The 22,047-nt window shown below is 39.5% G+C and overlaps 3 protein-coding genes and 1 non-coding gene across 12 annotated transcripts in view; 2 read left to right on the forward strand and 2 right to left on the reverse strand.

Moving 5' to 3' along the window:
- Positions 1-741, forward strand: part of Atp2c1 (ATPase secretory pathway Ca2+ transporting 1) — a 121,824-nt gene extending 121,083 nt beyond the window's left edge. For all 5 annotated transcript variants that reach the window (XM_063248984.1, XM_063248980.1, XM_063248981.1 and 2 more), the window contains one exon: positions 227-741. In XM_063248984.1, coding sequence (XP_063105054.1) covers positions 227-322 — 96 coding nt within the window. In that variant the 3' untranslated portion in view covers positions 323-741. The remainder of the gene's footprint in view (positions 1-226) is intronic.
- On the reverse strand, positions 276-8,716 carry Aste1 (asteroid homolog 1). 2 transcript variants are annotated; one of them, XM_063248989.1, is made up of 5 exons: positions 8,415-8,709; positions 6,879-8,188; positions 2,166-2,376; positions 1,028-1,087; positions 276-414 (listed from the first exon to the last, which is right to left on the reverse strand). In XM_063248989.1, the coding sequence occupies exons 1-4, from the start codon at positions 8,437-8,439 to the stop codon at positions 1,038-1,040; spliced, it is 1,596 nt and encodes a 531-aa protein (XP_063105059.1). In that variant the 5' UTR covers positions 8,440-8,709; the 3' UTR covers positions 276-414; positions 1,028-1,037. The 2 variants fall into 2 exon arrangements, with proteins under 2 accessions (XP_063105059.1, XP_063105060.1); XM_063248990.1 differs by lacking the exons at positions 276-414; positions 1,028-1,087; positions 2,166-2,376 and adding an exon at positions 2,429-3,340 and having other exon boundaries at positions 8,415-8,716.
- Positions 8,717-8,746: 30 nt separating this feature from the next.
- Positions 8,747-22,047, forward strand: part of Nek11 (NIMA related kinase 11) — a 309,129-nt gene continuing 295,828 nt past the window's right edge. For 2 of the 4 annotated variants that reach the window (XM_063248985.1, XM_063248987.1), the window contains exons 1-2: positions 8,747-9,335; positions 11,482-11,745. In XM_063248985.1, the coding sequence (XP_063105055.1) occupies positions 11,576-11,745 (170 nt within the window). In that variant the 5' untranslated portion in view covers positions 8,747-9,335; positions 11,482-11,575. The remainder of the gene's footprint in view (positions 9,336-11,481; positions 11,746-22,047) is intronic. The other 2 variants (XM_063248986.1, XM_063248988.1) reach the window with 1 other exon arrangement.
- On the reverse strand, positions 20,092-20,242 carry LOC111753487 (small Cajal body-specific RNA 1). The gene has a single exon (XR_002788276.1). It is a non-coding gene; the product is annotated as a small Cajal body-specific RNA 1 (non-coding RNA).

Genomic DNA, 22,047 nt, shown 5'->3' on the forward strand with positions numbered 1-22,047 from the left:
CAACAACTTCCCCCTTTCCTGATGTTTTAGAAACTGGAATTTATCATGGAAATATTCCTTGACAGTATAGAAATAACGTTTTTCCTATTTCCAGCTCTTCAGATGTAGTAGTACTCCAAATTCAATTTCATAGATGTTTTAAAGTAATGTCTTGTTTAAATATGAGTAAGACTTAACTTTGTGTTACCACCTGAACTAAAGTCTCCCATGGTGCTTACCGAGTTAGGTCTGGCTCTGGCAGAGGAGTGGACAGCAGCTGATTGAGATACATCCCCATCTGGAGACAGCACTGCCACTGACAGAAGATGTGAGCCGTGTCTAAATCCAAGCTCCCGCCTGGGCACGGCGACTCCTTCACCCTCTGGAACTCTTCATACAGCACCTTAGCACCACCTCCCTGCAGATCTTCCTTATCTAGACAAAGAAACAGCCCAAGGGCAGCATTTCCCAAACACAGCATTACCCTACCATTTCTCCACACATAAGACTTGCAATTCCACAAAGAAGAAAATTAGTCTAAGAAACTAATTGTCTTTCTCTTCTGGTTTCATAAGTACCTTGCTGTGTAGGTTGAAATGTTTATAATGAAGTACCTTCTTAATGGTAGCCTGATTTTATGCAACCCCCAAATTTTCATGTTTTCCTTGAAATAAGATCTCCACTGCTACACTACCTGCCGTAAATGTATGCATGTGAATTCTCTAAAATGTGTCTGTGAAACATTAAACAGTCTTCTTTTTACTGCTCTCTGTCACAGAATGCTCCATATTATAGTGCACTTGTTTTAAAGAAACAGCTTGTGTTTATAGTGCAAGAGTAACCTGCCTTAGGAGAGGAAGACTAAAATACAACTCGCAATCTCAGAATCTGACAATCAGCTGCTTTTCCTAGAAGATAAAGGGCAAGAAATCACCACATCTGGAATAACGAATGCCGTGTATGTTCTGCTGTGAATTTCTGCAGGTTTAAGCAGAGACACACAAAATAACACCTGGACCAACTTAAAAGTGATAATAAAAAGGCCCACCTTTCACCAGCTAGCGAGCAGTGAGGCACTGTGCCTGCCTGGGTGCGGACTCCATATTTCCTAAAAGAAAAGAAATAGACCCTTGACGTCCCTTCTGTAGGACTCAGGCACAACTTGATACCTCGTGCCCTGAGAGTCCCTGTACTGAGTACCCTCAGCCTGTGTACGTAGGGCAGGAGTGGGCCCTGTTTCATGATAAGCTTGCTGTCTTTCACCAGCAGTCCCTTTGAAGGCTGCTGTCACATGTAGCCCTTAATACTTAGGGTGCTGTTGAGTCCATGCTATTTTGTTCATTATTCATTCTTTTAAGAAAAGTAAACTACTACAGCACTGAAAAAAAGAAAAACAGTAAATATTCTATAACTGCTATTCAACCCAGTACCCTGTGTCCACATGTAGCAGCTGAGCACTTAAAACATGATTAGTGTGACTGAGAAGCTGAAGTTTTAACTGGATTGTAAACCAAAGTAATGACCTGCAGCTACCAGTTACCATGTACACTGCTGTAGAGCGTGAGAGTTTCATACAGGTTTAGATCACATTACAACACTCACAAAGAGCGGGATGCGTTAAAGGACTAGTGTTCCAACGCTTCAACTACTGATATTTAAATGCAGATGAACTGCCACAATGCATTCCTCTAACAGAAAAGTTTTCTATTACAAGCATCCAAAAATAGTTTTTTAAAAAAGAAACCAAAAAAACAAAACAACAAAAAAAAACAAACCTCCTCCTACAAGCATGAGTAAATTTATTGTGATTGCAGGTAACCAAAAGTTTCATTTCTGGGCAATTTTAAGTAAATTTTTTGTCATGATGCCACTAATGTATGATTGAAGGGGACAGCATGGAATAGAAAAATGCAATTGGCAAGCCACCTTTTCACACCTCGCATACTGAAGTATAGGGGTCAAGAACAGACAGACTCAGGCAGCACCAGGACACCTCACCTGTTTACTTGCAGTCAAGCACTGGCACTGAGTCTGGCACCCAGAAGTGTTAAAATATTTAACAAAGACAGTTTGATGCCTCTGTAATTTCTCATGTAACTGATGAGGGTAAGGTATTTTTATTGGTGTCAACTCTCAAAGATACAGTTTATAAGTGACATGCAAAAACATAGTCCTAAAGCACCTACCAGGACTGTTGATTGTGGCATGCAAGGGGCCCAGCAGCATCCCCAGCAGTAGAGCCTGTAGATGACATAGCTTTGCCTTGGTCTCCGTGTGCTGCAACCAGTAGCAACTGACAGCAGTGGGCAACTTCAAAGCAAGCGGGATTGGGTCCAGGACAGTCTGTTTCACCTTCAGAGTTTCTAACAGAAGCATCTGCCGCCTAACCAAGGAGAGCTGAAAGTACCAGACATCCTGCAAATTACTTTAGGAGCCCTTTCTTTCTTTCTTTTTCTTTTTCTTTTTTTTTTTTTTTGGTAGAATGAAGACATTAGCTGTGCAACTTACCTTTCTCTGGAAAAAAAATCAGCCTCACCCTGTGTTTAGAACATTAATATGATACTTAGAGCCTTGCCATGGTGCAAAATAAATATGCTTGGTCGAAAGTGGGCATGGTTTGCTCCCACTGAATAGCCTGTGTTCTGTGCTTGCATCCTCTCTGTGTTGGCTGGCGAGTATATTAAATATACTTATCACTTGGGAGCTGGTCAGGAATTGAGTCTGAAGGTCCTGTCCCCAAGTCTTGATTTAGTTATCTGAGGGGAACCCAAGTATTGTACTCAAATATTCTACTTGTGCTTGCTAGTATTTAGGCACCCACTTGCTCTGCAGTGCCATCGGAGATCACCCTTAGAAGACAGACTTCCTCTAGGTGCCCCTCTGCTGGATGTCATACACACTGGGTAGATCTTTCCTGCTGAATGTTTTAATGGCTTTGCTTTCTTCTCCACAGGGACTGGGACAGGGTGCTATTAGTCGGTTATAAGCATAGTCAAGGCAGATGGGAACACTTTAAGGAGTACCTGCCCTGTGCTTGCAGTAACTCACCACACAAACATTGCATTCATGCTTTTGAGTGTTCTTCTAGTAAAAGCATAGAAGGAAAGAGCCCAAAAGGACTGAGTTTCTTTACGAAATAATTTTACTTTACTGAATCGCAGGACTTTGAGAACCTTATGGACTTCATAAGTCATGCTCTTTTACACATTCAGACTATTGAAAGAATACCTTCAGGGGAACTTTATCATCAAACTTTAAGAAAATAATATTCCTAGTATTTGACTGCAACCAGAAAAATTTTTTTTCTTCTTTCCAGTACATTTCTTAGCATCTGACAGTCAGCAGGAAGAGTGGTAGACAGCTGAGAATAGAAATGTTAACTTGAAATAAAACACATAATTGATAAAAATTTCATCATCAATGTGTAACAATACTGTGATGAAATTTTAAAAATTAGATACATGCAAAGTGCTTTACAGTGTAACAACTTATTGTTAAGTAGCACTAACTACTTAAAAAATGAATCTCCTAAATATTTTTTTAAAAAGCCCCAGATACATTCTTTTCTGTCATATAACACTTAAATTACTGAATTCTTACTGGGGGCCTGGCCAAGAGTCCCAGTTGCCTGTGTTAAAGGTACAACAAGAGGATAAAGTAAGACACGGACAGATTTCATGACACTTGACAAGTGTCTGTGAAGTTGATATCATCAGATGGGCCAAAAGTGCACCAGCCACTCTTTATTGGGTGTATACAATGATAGATGGAGCTAAAACTCAGAGGTCTATGATTCAGCCTGCAAGCATAATCTTGGGGTAACTCAAGAGGGTGGAGATGATCTTATCCTAAGAAGGATCTTGTCCTGGAGTGTTTCTGAAACTTAAGTGTTCTTAGGTTTAGTCTTTGTGGGTGAGAGAGTATGGCCCATCCCTAAAGATTTAATGGGGAATCTCAAGTGGATGATACCCATGATCCCAAACTCCCATTTTAACCTTTAGGGAAGAATGCAAAACTAGCCATTGTGAATTGGTGTTCCCCACCAAATTCTCAGGTCAACTTACACCTTAAAAAAGAAAATCTAAACATTCACTTCAAAGATATTTTGCTCTCCCCTACCTCAACAGCCAGTGGGCAGGTTTGTAAGCTTCTCTTCAGCCTGTCTGTAAAATGGGCAGTAGAAGAAGTTGCATGATTCCTTTCACTGAACTTGCCAGTCCTGAGTGCCTTCCCGCAGGGGACTGAGTCTGCTTTCAGCCACTAGGGCTGCTGAGAATTTTCTATGCTTGTGGCAACTTCCTTCCCTCAGAGGGAGTGAAAGTCCTGCAAAAGAAGCTGGCACAGAGCAAAAGTGCTCAGGGGAGCCTGGTCCTGGGTACTGTCTCTCACACCCAAATAATCTGGTGTCGCCTGTTGGTAACCTTTGTTAACCTGAGTGGTGTTCTTTCCACTGCAACTAATAACCAAAATGACACGATGCTATGTGACTTCTGTGGGATGTGAAGTTCTATCAAGAGCTGGCACAAAAGCAGATGAAGTATTACTATTTTAAAAACAATAAAACAAATAGCTATGACTACAAGGTTTCTATCCCTTTCTTGTATGGCACCTGCATTTGTGTTTGGAATCCCATTTGCACCTAGTCTTGTTTAGAATGACTGCAGGCTCACTGCAGTCTAAACACTAAGCTAAATCAGAACTGATTCAGAGAGTAAGCATCAAACTGCAACTCCAAGCCCATTTTTTGTTACAAGGGGCCAACACTACAATTAAACCTGAATACTTAGGTTTTAGTTTGGGAAAAGCAACACTACATTAATATCTTTTGTCTTAAAAACACAATAACATGTGTTGTAAGTTCACCATCATTGCATTAGTCCCAAGCCAAGGGAAAGCCAAATGATAGCACAGAGAACTAAAATTTCACTCTGTTTGGAACACAGATAAATGATGAGAACATTGTGTTATCTCCATCTACTAAGGAATATAATCAGCATCCTACGCTTCATTGGTTCACTCAGATTTTCATATGGAGAAGTGTCACAATCTTTTGCATACTATACAATCAATTCTGGATACATTACAGATTTAAATGTGAAAGCCAACAAATCATTTGCATGATCTTGGAATAGGCAATAATTCCTTTAGTAGGTCACAAGGGTGGTAATCATAAATCATAAAAATTTAAATGACTTTAAGAACTGTTCCTTAAACCAGAGTGAAAGAATGAGAGGGTCTATCCACAGCAATGTTAACAAAGGACAGTATACAAAACTCCAGGAAAATGGGCAAAAAATTCAAACACTGATGACACAAATGGCTAATAAATGTATGAAAAGGTGCTCAAGTTAGAATCACAGAAATACATAGTGTGGTAAAATACTACTGTTATTAAGCATGATAAAAATGATCCCTGTGAAGCTGCCTCTGCACTTGAAGCATAAACTATAATGTGGACAGCATGTCTTAGAGCAGGGACTTCAGAAGCTATGTTTATGGAACTGTTGGAAGAAAAACTGGATTCTACAGGGAAACGAGACTGTAAGGCCAATGTCGTTTTTTCCCCATCTATTATTTAACTTAGATATAATTCACATGTCATCAAATTCATTCTTTGAAAATATACAATTCAATGGTGTTCGTATATTTTTACAATTGTGTGGTCACCACTAATTCCAGATCCATTTGATTACTCCCAAACTTGTTCCTATTAGCAGTCATTCCTCAATGCTCCGGAATCTCTTTTCTTTCTGCTTGAGATATCACTAGTGGGAAGGCCAAATAAACAGCCCAGTCTCAGTCATCTGCATGAGCCAGAGACTGGCACGATGGCATTTTGGGTTAGGTCATTGTGGGGGCTGCTCTGTGCATGTTAAAACGTTCTACGGTATCCTTGGCTTCCCCATAAGATGCAACAGCAACTGCCACCTTCCCACTCCCTAGAAGTAAAAATCAAAAATATCCCCAAGCACTGACAAATGTCCCCTTGGGGACAAATGCACTGATGATAGAGAACCATTAGTGCAGACTGAAGCAGAAGGCAGGGAAAACTCCCACAGAAATGTAAGGTCCGACTCACACCCACTGGGAAGTGGTGGCTGCTGCTCCACACCCTTAAGCAGTAAGATTAGTACCAAGAGTAATCTTCGTTTGAGTCTGTGAGTCTGGATATTTAGTTGGATCTAGAAAACCCAATGGTCATTGCAGTTGGTTTTGTCAATTTATCTGCATTTAAATTATAATTATCAGGATAAACATTTTCATATTTTTCATTTTAATATACGTTTATAAATATTTAAAGGAAAAGGACTACTGGAATCCATGAGAACCTTTTTCCCTTGAAATGAGGATTCATCTGAGTGTTACTCAGGTTTGTGCAACAATGACTTAGGTTAAGAATCATGCTTATTAGTATCACACTAAGTTACCATGATGCCACAAACCTAAAGTTAAAAAAAAATTCATTAATTAAAAATACCTTAGATACAAACATTAATTCTAATCTTAATTGAAATCCAACATAGTCTGCAGTGTTAGATATGCCTGTATAAAGTGCCTATATGTACACTTTATTTTTGCAGTTCAGAGGTTTTTCTTTTTCCTTTCATCTCATAATCCTATTCTATTGATTGCTGGTATAAAAAGTGGTAGTAACTACAAAACTATTGAAGTATATTAAAAACAGTAGATTTAGAGCTAAAAGTGATAGGTTTAAGTCAGCACAGACATTGGCAAAAGCAAAATGACCTAGTTCACTTGAGTTTTATGTTCTCATCTATGAAATGAAGACGAAATAGCAACTAACCTAGAGTCGTTAGACTATGAGACAGAATATATGAAAGCACTTTGGAACCTATAAAGTGATTCATAAAAATTTCATTAATATTACAAATCCTCACCTTGGTCAGTTTGCTCAAGTCAGAATAATCCTTGGGCAGTTCTGTTGCATCAACAACTGACGTTTTGATATCTTTATTAATCCTTTCCACTTCGCTGAAAGCTAGAGGCTGAGATGGCAATGCATTCGGGGACATGTTTGCTGGATTCGAAAGAAGTCCATAAATAATCTGCCGGATAGGTTGAGAGATTCTGTGCGCGTTTGGCCGCTGCATGTTTTCTACCTGAGTGTGAAGAATGGTCCGTCTTAACACCAACGCATCGCTGACAAAAGGAGATAGCTGGCCTCTGGCCAAAGCCACCAACACCCATTCCGGTAGAGCCAGCTTCATGGCATCTGGACAGATAAAAGCACCATCCTGGAAGAAGTCCTGCAGCTTCACCTGGGATTGCTGGTATCCCTCCATGGAGCAGCACAGAAGTTCCTTAACATTTTCTCGTTCCTTTTTTGGCAGATGTTTCAGAACATTATCTAGTGCTTCCGTGGGGTCAGCAAAATGAGACAACCAGTTCAGAATTCCCAGAACTCGGTGATGTCTCCTTCCCTTAGAACTAGTACCTCTCACAGGAAGGCATACTTTACTTAAGACTGTCTCCACAATAGGCAGGTTAATATGATCATTGCCACACAGCACTGCAAAGAGAGGTAGCAGAGCCTTGTTCATGTTGCTGAAGTGATGGCAGAAGGCATCAAGAGAGAAGCATTTGGCAGGAATATAGTAGTTTTTTGTGCCCTTAATAGTGTTCAAATTTCTCCACTGAAAGCTATTCAATGGGCAAAACCCAGTTTTCAAATCGAAAATGCAAAAGTCACTATCAGACGATAAGACGGGGCAATTCCAATGGTTGGCAAGTGTCATAATGTCCTGATCTGCTTCTGAAAAGCACTGGACAAAACATACCTGCAGTTTGATCAAAATCTGTATGAACACTTCCCGGATGAGTAAAGGACACACATACCCGCCCCCTCCAACAGAAAGGGAATGGGCCATCTGGATCTTCTCTCTAGCTCGATCCTTTAAAGTTGTAAGCTTTTTGTCAGAAATGTCACACCCTCCATCTAGTACAACATATGGACATATATTACAAGAAAACAGTGACTCAAAGAATTTTTGTACAACTTCTGCAAAAGAATCATAGTCTCCTCCATAACGGAGCTCCAAGTTTGAATTGAAGCAAAGTCGGTGGAAAAGGGCATAGCCATCTATGACAATTTTTGTATCCCGCAACTTCAAATCAATGAAGAACTCATTATTATGATCTTCCACAAAACTCATTAGTCCTCGGATACCCATGACAGACGAAGAACAGCCTGTTTAAAATAACAGAACACATTTTACTAAACACTGTTACTAAATCCTGTCTTTATTTTAAAAATCGTGACATTTTGTCAACAATGGCTTTTTGCATTTTAATTTCTTTTTCTTCTTCTTTTTTGTGGTACCAGGGATCGAACTTAGGACCTTGCACTAGCTAGACAGGCACTTATGACACTGAGCTATATCCCTGGCTCTGCATTTTAATTTTTTGAGACTCACCTCCCCCAAGTTCCAGCCCTGCCATTTCTTGGCCGGCCGTATCTTGACCTGTACAGTGCTGATTTATTTACAAGTTTGTTATGTAAAACTACTGGGAACACAGACCGCGATGACTCTTCCTATACCAATTACGGGATCGCACAGAGCAACGAATGCGAGCTGGACAGATTACAGGCTTGCCAAAACTCTGCTCTTAATCCTGGAATTCGGGCCGCAGAGACCGCGCCACGCCGACCCTCACAGTGGTCGCCTCGATCGGCAGCACACCCCACCTACTGGGTCTTCTCAGAACCCAACCACTCCATCCAGATATGTGCAACAACCCAGCACGTGAGCACTGACCCTAGGGCGGGAGCCGGAAGTCACCCGGTCTGACGTCACCTGGAAGCCGGGTTCAGCGACGCCCCGGGGGCTGCCGACTCTGCAGGGACAGGGTGCTCGCGGGATTGCTGGTAGGAAACTGCTAAAGAATACTGAGACTTGTGTTCCGGAGCGGCTTTCGTCTCTTTAAGGAAGCTGTGTTCGTCCGGCCCGCCTCTCTTTACCCGGCCTACGTGGGTCCAGAGACTTCCGCCTGACTTCCGCAGGACCGCCTCACCCCGACTTCCCACAATGCCCCGTGCCGTTTCCTTGGCGACAGAACCAAACAATGTAGGCCCAAGCTGTTAGGAGCTGGGCGGTGCCACAGCCGGTAGATTGAGGCTCGCAGGGTATCCCCGCTGTGAGTCGCGCCTGGCCAGCGACGCCAGGCCTCCACCTGCAGTGGGGAAAGGTAATTCGCACGGCTTTCCTCAGATTGTGCGGACTCCCCAGTCGCGGGGAAGGTAGTGGTTTCCAGCCACCTCGGCCGGGGTCCTCACTTCTGGGTCTCCGGCTCTCGTCCTCCTCACGTCCTTGGACAATGTGTCTGGTGCCCTTGATGTATGTTAACCTGTTTTTCGAAAATGTCAATTGTTTGGAAAGTTGAATAGAAAAAGAAATTGTTCGCTTTGCCTTGAGGTTAAGGTTTACCTTTAAGATTAGATTCGAACCTGTGGTGACATCGGCTTCATCTCGTGTATCACTGCCAAAAAGACCTTCGGGTTTTGTTTTTTTTTTTTTTTTTTTTTTTTTTTAATTGGTACGAGGGATTGAACTCAGGACTGCTTTTATGCCACTGAGCTAAATCCCCAGCCCTGACCCTCAGTTTTTAACTTAGATAAACTTTCTCTTTTGCCCCAGTGAGATTGGGTTCAATTCCTTGTATACTGGGAATTTCTCCCCACACCCCATCTAAATCCCCATCCAGCTTTCTTAACTTCCCCATTTTTTTCTCCTTGGGCAGCACTTGGACACTGCTTGATCTCACAATGTTTACTGAACACCTGGTAGGTGCCAGACGTTGTGCCAGGCACTGGGGGTACACAGGTAAAGAGTAGTGGTATTGCCCACTCTCTGATTCATTTATCACCCTTAACAGATACCAAGGTGACTCTAGAGTCTTGACAGCCGGTACATTCTGCACAAAGAACACTAATGGAAGGGAAGGGACAGCCTACAGAGTAGGCTGGGAAGCTGGTGGCAGGAACCAGGTCCCAAAGTATTCTGCAGATTGGCAGACAGTGCTGGTTTTAAACACGTTGTTATAACCAGAGCCTCTGCATTTGGACTTAAAATAACTATTCTGTGCTTCTGCAATTCTGTCCTTCATTGAACAAAATAGTTAATCCCCTCTTCAAAGTAGAGAATTACTAAATGACCTTTTCATTTCAAGAGACTTTGAGTCCATTTCCTCAAACAGCTTAATTTGGCCAGAAAGCATCATTTTTATGCTAGGGAAACAAGCAAACCAAGAAACCTGTCCTCTAGCTTTGCTTTTTAATTGTTTTTTATTTTAATTTTTGTTTCATTTATGTGCTGTTTTGGGGAAATTTGTGGTAATTTTGTGATTGATTGCCCTGACAGTTTTCATGGATGAAAGATACTGCCATATAAAGCCCTTTGACCATTACTGTAAACAATAGCTTTAGGTCTTACTGCTCTGGAATTGCTAAATGTGAAAACTTAATTCTAAACCATAGTCTTCAATTTAAATTCATATTTTCATATAGATTTGAAACATTTTTCATGACTACTGGTGAAATAGTTAACATTTTGGTGAACTAGAAATGATTTTACTGTGTAAATCCTCATATGAAATAACCCTATTTTTCATAACTCTTACATGCATTTCATAGCTTCTGGAGAAAGTGTGGTTTTATTCATCACACATTTATATCGGGCTGACATTAAAATACAATTTTAGGCTTGAATTGCATTTGTGTTACTTCCACTTGAGGGATATTACTCTGTATCCAGGGAGTATAATAAAAATTTCATAAAGTAGGTCAGCATTTGCTTCGGATGGAAAAATATTTGCTCTGAGTCCTTATCCCTCTTTACAACTAATCTGATAAATGCAGAAATTGTGATTTAAAGTCTACAGGAGGTCCTTAGGCCATGAGCTGCATCCCTGAAGGGGATTATATTATTGCACCTTTTTTCCTTCATTCTAGATCATGAGGTCTCTGCCATATGCTCCTCACCATGATATGTTGCCACTACACAGGTCCAGAAACAACCAGAAGAGACCTGGATCATGCTAAATTCTGGTTTAACCCTAACACAATGTGAATCAAAGCAAGCATAAACCAAACATCTAATTCTCCTGAAGGATTTTGCAAGTGCACAGATCTAAGGATATGATAATGGTCTCATATTTGGATTTTTCTTAAATTGATGGGGTATATAAGTTTTAAATACATTATTGATTATGAAACAGATATACATCCCAAAAGTTTGTGGAAATCTGACTGTATATCAGTTTTAACAAATGTGCATGAATAACAGAAGGCTATCTTCATATAAAAGTCTGATTCTGAAATTTTTAGTATTTCTACCATTTCCCCCTTGTTCAAGTCATTAAAGCTAAGCAGTATGATATCAGTCTTCTAATTTAGGTGCAGGTCTCACTGTCAAATATTTAAACCTTTTGTTAGGAATCTTTTAACATCAATTAGAATTAACCTGTGGACTTTTCATGTTTTAGGCATTGACCAATACTTCTTGGATAAATTTGACCATGGCTACTTGAATATCAGGTTTCCATACATGAATAGACCAGTTCAGTCCCTGTTGGAGCAATGCTGAAATTCCGAGAGGCTCCTAAGTGTGAGAGTGGATCAATAGCCATTTCCACTTCTCCACGGACCTTGATTGCAAGAAGATATGTGCTTCAGCAGAAACTTGGCAGTGGAAGTTTTGGAACTGTTTATCTGGTTTCAGATAAGAAAGCCAGACAAGGAGAGGAATTGTAAGTAAAAATACTTTGTAAAATCTTGAGTTGGCTGCCATGTATATACAGCTCTTAGCAGAGTAAGAACACAGTCGTGTATTCCTTATTCTTTCCATTCAAGTGAGAAGTTAGTGAAAATAGAAAAGTTCTTTCCTTGATCTCTTCAGGTAGCTTGGGGATTGAACCCCAGGCCTCATATATTCCAAGCAGTTTATGCCCAGCACAATTTAAATTACAGCACACTGCTGCCACTTTTGTTTAGTGGAAATTCTTCCATGAGAAATGAGTTGTTTAGAATGGCTACATTTTTAGAAATGTTATGAAATGCAAATAGGAGGGGGAGGAGGAGGAGGAGGAAGAATTGGACACAGACACCAGAGATGTATGTGCATACAGAAGAAAGGACACATCTACAAGAAGGCAGTCATCCACTGCAAGAAGACCATCTACAAGATGAGGAGAGAAACTTCAGGAGAAACCAAACCTGCCAATCCTTAATTGCAGACTTTGAGGAAATAAATGAGGAAACAGTAAGGAAATAAACTTCTGTTGTTTAAAAAAATATCGATTGGATCCTATAAACTCTCAGTATAGATAAAAAGTCTTAATTTTTAGATAGTACAGTTTTTACAAATAAGGATAAACATTCACTTTTAGCATAACATTTAAAAAATTTTTGCAGTGAAAAGTTAGTTACAACTGAATTTATGATGAAAAATTGTCAGAAACAGGAATAATAGAAGACAAAAGGAAAAATGACTCAAGAATCAGCTCTGAGCCCCTGAAAGGCCAAATTTTCATCTTATGTTCCATTCTTTTGTTGAGCAGCTCTTAGATTTTCTAAGTTTTTTTTTACATTTTCTTTTGTTATACTGTAAGTGTGGATTTAAAACCTATGTGATAAACATTTTCTACTTCTTATGTGATAGGAATTAAAAGATAAGTATTCCTGATGCTACTGTTTTGAAAACCTTGTAAGTGTCACTGTGACCAGAATTTTTAAGTGGTAATCATCTGGAACTTATAAATTTTAATAAATTCCTACCTGTTGAATGGTGAAAGACCTGGCACTATTCCGATATTCATAGAATATACATTATGACTCCTATTGTAAAGGAGTTTTCCCTGGCAGTCCTTGAGATGTTCTTACCATGTAGAGCAAGATGATAAATGTCTGACAATTAATTGGGAATCTTTTAAGACCTGGCTATGACGCAGGAGTTGTGAGAACTCCACTGTAGGATCATCTTCAGCTTGGGTTTCTTCAACTAATGAGGAGTCTGAAGGGCTTTAGGGGAGTTCACAGAAGGACCAAAAAGATGATTTAGAAGTTTCTATTATATATGTATTGAATTTGAAAGCTTCAGGTATGAGATGGGTGAGGGTAGAATGGGGTGCACCTGCCTGCAGATGGGTGGGGCAGGGGCAGGTCAAGGGAAGGAGAGCTGGAGGGGTGGAGAAAAATAGGAAAGGGCGGCTAAGTGATTTGAAAGTGACCTTTCCTGCCTCCGAACTAATCTTAAAACTTATGACTCGAGCTGAGGGTGGTGGGCAAATCCTAGTTAATTTTGTGAGACGAATGCAGTAGAGAGAACAATACCCAAATCTCTTGGTACCAGAAGATACAGTCTACAATATCTGGGGAAGGGATCATTCATTATTGGAATCTCTTAAAACATAATACATACGGGCCATGTTCAGCTTTCTGATGTGTTTTACTTTTCCTACATGGTGTTTCTCTTTAAATCTAAATTAAATTAGTTGCCAATATTTTTAAATGGGCAGCTCTCAAAAATTCAATGTTTGATCTCTGCTAGAAAAGAAAGATGGATAACATTTGCCCACTTCAGTGCCTGTGTAGTCACAGAGAGCTGGGGTAGAGTGATGGCCACTCCTTGTAGACAAAGTCTGTGTTCTTCACTTAGCCACGTTTTTGCCTCTTCGTGCCCCTTATACCCAATCACATCACACCTTTCTACTGTCTGCTAAGCTTTGAAGACATTTACTTTTGGAACCTTTGCTAAAACCAGGAATGGATGGCTATAACTGCCCACTAAATCCTGCAATGCTAGAAGGAGGGAAGGACAGTGTCAGCATTATGCACATAGTTTTGGAGGCAAACAAGTCCTGTAAATCCAGATCTAATCTTTTTATCCTGTAGAGTTCAACAAATACTTAAAAAAATTTAGTAATACACGTTGCAGTACAAGACCTATTCTTAACCTTGATGTTAAGGTTTTATAGCTTCCTAATCTGAGCATTAGTGTTCTCTGTAAACACTTCAGAGAATTGTAAAAGTGATTAAATATCTGCCTTTTCATATAAAATAGATGTTACATTGGCTTAAACTTAATTTTCACTCAGTGACAGCCAAGATTCATCTTAATTACTAATAATCTAAGTCAATGCAGTAATTAAAGAGATGCCCAGTAAAATTTTAGCTAATCACCCTCCAATGACTGCAGGTGGAACCCTCTACTGAACAAATTTTTCTTTTGCATTTCTACATGTATGTTTGTATGTGTTCAGACAGGGACTGTGTCATCCAGGCGGGGCTCAAACACACTGCATAGCCCAGGTTGCCCTCAAATTCTTAATACTTCTGCCTCAGCTTTCCAAGTCCTAGGGTTAGAGGCATGACCCACCATGCCTTACTTGCATTTTGCTTTTATGCCTACATTGTTTGATTAATTTTTCATGCTTATATCTTGTAATATTCAACTACTTTGAAGATAATACACAATGTGCTAACCATTGTTACTCTCCTACTATCTTGTTTTGAAATTTTATATCATCGTTTTTATTGTTGTTTCTCTTAAAATAAAAAGAAGAGAAAACATCTCACAAAGTAACCTGATTATTAGGCATGTGGCTTTTTTTTTTTTTTTTTGTCTTTTTTCATTTTTATCGGTACTGGGGATCGAACTCACGACCGCCTGCTTGCAAGGCAGGTGCTTATGCCGCTGAGCTAAATCCCCAGCCCAGGCATGTGGCTTAAAAACTTTCCAAGGATATTTCTTGAAATTGTAACAATTTTTTTGTTGTGTATTCTATTAAATCTCTGTGACTGACCAAAAGAAATTCCAGAATGTGAACGAGAATTGAGAGTGTGATCCTTTTGGCTGTGTAAGATACCAACTCATTAGCAGTTGTTATGCTTGCTGCTTGTGCAGAGGCAGGAAACAGAACTATTACTTTTTAGCCCTCTCCCCAAACACCGCGGATTGATGCTTGAACCTGCAGTGTAGGAGCATTGCACATTGTTAGCACCACTTACTGAGCAATTTGGTTAGTTTTAAATTCCACTTTCATATCACAAAGACAGGGAATTAGAGGTGGCCAAAAGATTGCTACTTGCTGAAAGATTTCTATGATGCCGTCTGCTTCTTTAGTACATCAGAGTAGTACATCTGACAGCCTTCATTGTTTTGGAGATAAACCCCTACCTTTTGAGCTAGTAAGGAAGCTGTGTGATTATGATACCTTTACATGTCAGACTATCCCTTGCTGTCAGTGTTAAAGGAGTTGGAGTATACAGCGAGTCCGAGCTGAGCTGTAGGACACTTACTGCCAGCTCCTACAAAATATAGGTTCATACAACACATGGTTCTAGTTTAAACAGCTCACCAAAACAGGAACAGCTATATGCTTTTTGCATGGTGCTTCTAAGGCTTGTAGTTTCTCATTCTACCACTTGGGGGCACTAGTCTATCGTTGACATTTCTGTGTGGCCTGTAATTACAGTGCAAATAATGCATTCCTTGAAATTTTTATTGATTTCTGAATTAGGTATTGGAGAGAAATAAAAGCTACAGACCTTACACCTGATTAGTACAGTACATGCTTAATGAGCGCTGTCATTTGGTGTAAATATCCAATATACCTTTTTTTTAGTTTTGTCAGTAAAATAAAATTAGTGTTAAATTGAATAGGGAATGAAATAGAGCATTTCCTTTATCAAATCATGCATCATAAAATTTATAAAAGTTTTGGGAATATTTTTATTCCATAATTGTAGGTACTCTGACTTCATGGGTGTAATTTATGTTGTCATATTCCTAAAAAGATTGTTCTGGTTCATAATTTAATTTTTTATTTTGTTAGGCTGTCAGAATATTTTCTTTTCAGCAAACCCAGATGATTTTTCACTGATACCCACGAGTTGTACATATTCAGGTGGTAATAAGTGATGTTTTGATGTATGCATCCCTTGTATTATGTTCAAAATTATTGCTTAAAAATCAGTTCTAATTTGTGAAATATACAGTACATTATCATTATCTGTAGTCATTATAATGTAAAGTAGAACACCAGAATTTTTTCTTTTATTTAACTGTTACTTAGCACCTGCTAACCTACCATTCCCATGTTCCCTGCAGCTTCTGTTAACCACTACCCTCCTCTCATTTTTTTACTTTTATGGGGTCCACTTGTTTAGATTCCACCTATGAGTGACGTCATACGGTGTTTACCTTTCTGTCCTAGCTTATTTCACTTACTGTAATGCCTGCCAGCTCCATACGTGTTGTGTTAGTCCCTTCTATGGCTGTATTCGTCAATGCTAGCTAGAGGCAGGTGCAGGAGAACGCGGATGTCTGCCTGCCTGCCGAGACCTGCAGGATCCAGTCAGGGCTTGGAGCCCTCGGCAATGCCCCGTGCAAATCCTCACCAAGGATCTACATTGGAAAGGCCCAAGGGCCAGTCGGGGAAGCTCAGAAGTCTGTGCTGGCTGAGTGAGGAATCTGCCAGCAGGCTGAGGTCAGCACCAGAAGCCAGGAGTCAAGTTTAAAATAAAGACGAGGATTAAAGCTCTTCTGAAGGAAGAGGACATCCAAAACACCTTTGAAGAAAAGCTACCAGAAAGCAGCTCCTTCAGGAAAATCAGCTGCATGGCACCTTCCCCTCCTGTTCTCTTTTTACACCATTCCAGCAGCAACATCAGGTGGACCTTCCATGCCGGAACCCAGCTGACTCAGTTCCTGCTCAAGGTGACCACATTAATCCACCACAGTGGCCAGATAACAGTGCACTCTGCATATGCACCACACTTTCTCTGCCTGTTCATCAGTGGATGATTACATTTGTTGGCTATTGTGAATCATGCTGAAAAATCATGGGAGCGCAGGCATCTCCTTGACAGAATGGTTTGCTTTCTTCTGGATGCATGCTCAGTGGTGGGATGGCTGGATTGCATAGTAGTTCTGTTTTTCTTTCTGAGGAGCTTCTGTACACTTTCCCATAAGTTTGTACTAATTTGCACTCCCTTCCCACCCACAGTGTGTGAGCTTTCCTGTTCCCCTGCATTTGCACCAGCACCTTTATCTTTATTCCCTGGATGATAGCCTTTCCAACTGGAGTGAGATGATGCCTCACTGTGGTCTTAATCTACATTTCTCTGAGGACTAATGTAAATATTTTTTATGTATCTGTTGGCTATTTGCGTGTCTTCTTCTGAGAAATATCTCTGTAGATTTATTGCCCATTTTAAAGTCAGATTATGTGTTTTATTATTTTTTCTAGTAAGCTGTTTAAGTTTCTCATGTATTCAAAAGATTAACCCCCTATCAGAAGTATGGGTAAGCCTAGATTTTTTTGCATATAAATTTAATAGAAAGGCGATGTTAAGGAGGTAGGCTTACCCTAAAAAATACATCCTATCAGCCTTGAATGATTTTTTTCAGGTTATAATGATTTCTTTTTAAAATCTTCATCATACTTAAGATATAGTGATCTTATTTTGTGAAGTTGATTTTCTGCTATAGTCTGTTTTAGTCTGTCACTTAAGTATTCAGTGCAATTTAAATTTTAAACCTTTGCTCTGAACTCCACACCAAATAGGAGGTAAGGCCGGGCTGCCAGGAGCCTTCAGTCTGTACAAGAGATGGAATTAACATACATCAAACAACTACAGATGGCACACAACAATGCTTAAGTATCTGGTGGTGGCTTGTTCTTTGAAATATTGGAATAGCCTCTGTCCTGCTCCCTTTCTGACTAAATGTGATAATTATCTAACAAATTTCTGTGTATTATCTAAGCGCTTTAATCCTCCCCCCACTGTCTTGTGATGTAAATACCCAGATATTTCCCTATTAATTGGCATCATACACCTTGGCCTTTGCTTTAACTATAATGAACCTGGTAACACAGAAATGCTTTAATTCAACCGAGGGCATTTCTGTCCAGTCTTACAAGTCTGCAACATGAGATGAGGAACAGGAGTAAAATAGGAAAGACCTCTAGTCCTTAAGGAAATATCCCCAAGTCCTTGAATTCTTGGGTTTTTATTAGGTAGATCTTCAAAAGTCCTGACAAGCTGATTTCTCACTCACCTTGGAAACAAAATGGAGATCAGCCACGAGGTGATGCTAAAAAGGACTACCCTAACCATAGGGTAGGTTTGGCCCTTAACAGTGAGGGTGTTGGGAAGTCATGAAAGGCAATGAAAAAGCAAGAACAAAAAAAACCTCGCAAGTTTTGGGTGCGAGTATGTTATTGTAAAGTGAAATAGCTCTCCAGAGTACAGGCTTTCCTGAAGGCACTTCACACTTGTATCCCGAATCCAAGGTATGGAATTGAGATAGAATCGCCATGTGCCATGGAATTTGAGGGGGCCAGCGGCTTTGAAAGATCACCATCTTTTCAGTCGCCACACTGGGTGCACACCTCAGCTTTTCATTTTAATGTATCCAGAAGTGGTGGTCTAGGTGAGACACTCATACTAACTCAGTCAACTCAAAATAGATCTTGAAGCATAATGTTTATTACGTACTAAGGATGAACTCAGAGCCTTCACACTGAATTACTCTTTTTAAATTCTAAATTTTGAGACAGAATCTTGCTAAGTTGCTAAATTTCCCAGGCTGAATTTGTGATCTTCCTGACTCGGCCTCCCAGGGTACTGGGATTACGGGCATTTCCCACCATTTGTGTTTCATAACATTCTTAGTTAAAGACCTAGAGTGAACAGTATTTCTTGATTTTTTTCTTGTGGAAATTTCTGGAGGAGTGAACAATCCAAAGTAAAAATGTCCCCCAAAGGAAGCAACTGGATGGTTACTCCCAAAAGCCAGAGAAGGGGTCTCATCCTCATGATTAAAGGTAATTCCCAAGGGACCATTTTTAAAAGAACCCTGTGTCTCTGCTTACTAAAACTTCTAGATGCACTCACCTGTGCTTATCTTAGGGTACTTCCTTTCCCAATATTGAAAGTAATATATATCTATACATTTTATAAAAAGTACAGGTATGCATAAAGAAGCAAGCAAATAATCTCTAATTCTACCATCCAAGTTTGGTTTTTTTCTCCGTGTGTTGACAAACTGTTAGTCTTATGGGAAAGCATGTGGCATTCATTGGTTAAAGTGACTGCTTCAGAGATGTGGAATGCAGAGGAAAACAGACTTACTTTGCAATAGACCCTTTTTGTACATTTGAAAGTTTATACCGTGTTCAAGATCGGGAAGAAACAAAGCTACTTCCCACCCCACAAACTAAAAAACAAAAACAACCCCGGCCCCATTTAACAAATATTGGCCACTCTTAGTCACTCCAAACTCTTCAAGGAGGTTATTGGGTCTGGTGTGTGGGCTCAATGGCAGAATCACAACACAGAACTTAGAAAATTGCAGATGCTTGAGCCGGATGCCAGGGGAGTCTGTTGGGCTTGGGTGTGGCCTGAGCAGCTGGGATTTGGGGAGCTTCGTGGCCAGTTGATTGCGCAGCCAAGCTTGAGAATATTTGGTCTGGTAAAAGACAAAAACGCACATTTTATAGTCATGGGAAGCAGTAATTGTAAGTTGCAGTGACTGCTACTGCGGGGCAGGTCCTGGCTGCTGTCATACACAGCAGGCACAGCTGAGCTGGGAGGATGGGTGAGAGGAGGAGACACAGCTGCCTTGAGAAGCACTGGCTGCTTCCGCTGCAGCCTGACCGTGGTTAAGACACAGCTGGAACTTTCACATTGTGTTGGGTGTAAGATTGTCTGGGGGACTTGTGAAAACACAGATTGCTGGAATCTCCTCCCCTCATCCCTCCAAAGATTTTGGTTGGACATTACTGTGGGCAGGGCCTGAGAATCTGCATTTCTAACAACTGTCCATGTTTGCTCGAGGGTGGGTATGGTAGAACTGTTCTATTCTGTGTCTACATAATTTTAAAGGACTAAAATATAAATATCTTCTCACTTTATTAAAAACTGTGCTTTAATATCATTTGGTTCTTTCCTGGTGGATATCTAGGTTCTGATACCTTCTTTAGGTAGAAGTAAAATACTATTAATTATGCCTTTAGTGTCTTCAGAGTCTTGATATAATGATTATTATAAAAGAGAAATCTCCTTCTTTCCTTCCTTCCTTCTTTTTCATTTGTGGCTTTGAGTTATAACTCAGAGCCCATCTTTACACAATTGAGTTACTGATCTCATGGCTTTTGTTTTAATATTGTACTTCTTCAACCCAGTCATCACAGCATATCAGCTCGTTGTTTCTGTCAGCAGCACAACTCAGGAGCACTAACAAAGACCCCTGCTTCAGTCACCAAATAGTAACAAACATTCTATGTCATTCAAATGAAGTATTTTGGGTCAGTTATAGATTATGGCCACATTTGCTGAGAGGCTCATTTGTAATTAGAAAAAAAGGACTTTATCCCTTTTTGAATTTATTTCAAACCCATTGAGGAATCAGTTTTCTTATCCAGTCTTTATATGTATAAATTTTGAATTTTATAAAAGAATGTTATTTCTTTTAAGAGGATTAATCAGGTGAGCCTAGTGTCCTAAAAAATAATTAAAAATAAGTAATAGTTCTCATAGAAGGCATGGTTTTTATATTAGAAGTAAATTTTAATAACTCAATTGGGGCAGTAATTTGTGCTATTTAATAGCTGATAACTTTTAGCAAAGCTAGTGCTTATATAGTACCCCTACTAATACTTATTTCTGGATTTTTTTGTTTGATTTACTTAATCATTTTAACATATCTTCACTAGTTTTGAGTCATTCTAAACAAAACATCAGTAGATTTAATGAGTTCAACTTTGAGCTTATGCAATGTATTCTTATTAAAGCTATTATTTCTCCATTATGTCCAGGATTTCTCTCCAGTGGGTATTTGTAAAAGAAGACAAGGTTATTGAGTAGGCTGAGTTAATTTAATAGGATTCAGTGGTTTATGCAGTACAGAGTTAATGAAAGCAATTTGTAGGAAACTAAATGATCACTTTCCATTTTCCCCTGCCTGATTTTAAAACACTTTTCTTCAGTTTTATAATATATTGATCACTTTTAAAGAAACATTTATCAATCTTACCTTCAAGAGAAATTGTAATAAGTTTTGAAGTCAGTAACATTAAAGGAATAGTTTGGGCCTGGAAGATCTTTTGTGCAGGCTCCCATAGATAAATTTAGAAAAAGTAAATTTTCACTCGGGCTTTCCCATCTGTCTGCCTGCAATAAGGTGAAGCCTCTGAGGTTTTGGAGCTCTTACAGCATTTAAGGTCAGAGATCTGGAAAGTGAGATGAAAATGTAAAGGCTAACAGTTATTTTGACTTACTTCAGTCATGGTAATGAAACCAGCATTCTGAAGTAAAGCATTTTCTTGAGTCCACATTGCTTCATGTATTAGCATAAAAACGAACCATGTGCTTTTGCCTCTTAGTTTTTAATATTTACAGAGGAGATGGCAAAAAAATATTTTTAGTAAGAATAAGATGCAGAGAAACTCAGTTTCTTTTTGGTTTTGGCAGGAGGCCAAAAGTATCTTTGTTAATGAACAAGGAGAATTTAGGAAGACAACATTCAAAAATCCTTCCTGAAAAAAATTATTTTTTTTCACATTACTGGTATGAGTTAAAAGTGATTTGTTTTAAGTACTACAGATATGTTAATGTTGCCTTTTAAAGAGTATATTCAAAATATTGTGTGATACAATAAAACCATGGATTGTAACTTGATCTGAAAGTATTCCACAAGACAAGCACCTATTTCTAATAAATTTTAACTTTATAAATGAGTGACATCTTGCAATATGAGTACACGACACTGAATGTCACATGATCACAACTGAGCCAATGGTTCTTTTTCTTCCTGTGGGATTGTGGGTGATCATCTTCCAACAACAAGAGGTTATGGAGACAGTCTCACCCATAGAGGAGATACAAAAGGTGAAGCTGAAGGAATCCCTCGCTTCAAAAGAGATTAGGGAGATGTGTAAAATGTGGGAAGCAGTGCAGAATTTTGCAAAAAGATAACACCGAATAAGGCTGGAGCAGTGTTTGTAATGAATCTGTTTAATGATAATGTGATGTCGCATTTCTAC

Source organism: Cavia porcellus, unplaced genomic scaffold (assembly GCF_034190915.1).
Source record: "Cavia porcellus strain 051 isolate PalLab524CR breed Dunkin Hartley unplaced genomic scaffold, mCavPor4.1 scaffold_5, whole genome shotgun sequence".
NCBI classification, from domain to species: domain Eukaryota; kingdom Metazoa; phylum Chordata; class Mammalia; order Rodentia; family Caviidae; genus Cavia; species Cavia porcellus.

Coding starts and splice junctions, on each gene's coding strand:
- Aste1 (XM_063248989.1), bottom strand. CDS start 8,439: ATGGCAGGGCTGGAACTTGGGGGAG. Junction 8,189..8,414: donor AGGGCTGGAACTTGGGGGAG/GTGAGTCTCAAA, acceptor TATTTTAAACAG/GCTGTTCTTCGTCTGTCATG. Junction 1,088..2,165: donor TGCCACAATCAACAGTCCTG/GTAGGTGCTTTA, acceptor CTTTTCTTTTAG/GAAATATGGAGTCCGCACCC.